General features: G+C 65.2%; 1 protein-coding gene across 1 annotated transcript in view; it reads left to right on the top strand.

Annotated features, from left to right (window-relative positions):
- Nucleotides 1-443, top strand: part of TCF25 (transcription factor 25 (basic helix-loop-helix)) — a gene marked incomplete at both ends in the record, with an annotated part of 13,994 nt that overhangs the window by 13,260 nt on the left and 291 nt on the right. The window contains one exon of the mRNA XM_010139536.1: nucleotides 281-374. Within this exon, the coding sequence (XP_010137838.1) occupies nucleotides 281-374 (94 nt within the window). The remainder of the gene's footprint in view (nucleotides 1-280; nucleotides 375-443) is intronic.

Genomic DNA, 443 nt, shown 5'->3' with positions numbered 1-443 from the left:
TGAGTGCGGCCAGCAGAGGGGAGCAGCTCTTGTACGGGGACAGAGCAGGACGGGGGGCTCTGCCTGGGGCTTCCTGAGAGCCCCCCAAGGCTGATCCGATGGTGGCTGCTGACGCCAAGGGTCACGCCGTGGGGCCAGGAAGGCAGAGGCTTGCAGAAGGCAAAGTTTTCACCATGGCCGGCTCCATCCCACGCGGCGTGTCCCTGCAGAGCCGGGGCCGAAGCCGAGCTGGCCATGGGGCTGTGCCCGGTGTGCTCGGCACCATCCTCTGTTCCCACTGCAGGAGGAAGACACGGTACCAGAGCGCACCCAGGAATATCTACCGGCACATCATCCTCTCGGAGATAAAGGAGGCCACAGCAGCTCTGCCTCTGGTGAGGGGCCCTGAAGAGCTGCACTAGGTGCCTGGCTCTGTCCAGCCGCTCCCACCCTCTCCATGCCAC

The sequence above is a fragment of the Buceros rhinoceros genome, unplaced genomic scaffold (genome assembly GCF_000710305.1).
Source record: "Buceros rhinoceros silvestris isolate BGI_N320 unplaced genomic scaffold, ASM71030v1 scaffold37817, whole genome shotgun sequence".
Taxonomy (NCBI): Eukaryota; Metazoa; Chordata; class Aves; order Bucerotiformes; family Bucerotidae; genus Buceros; species Buceros rhinoceros.
The sequence above is the reverse complement of the archived record's forward strand: the minus strand, read 5'-3'. Positions and strand labels throughout refer to the sequence as shown.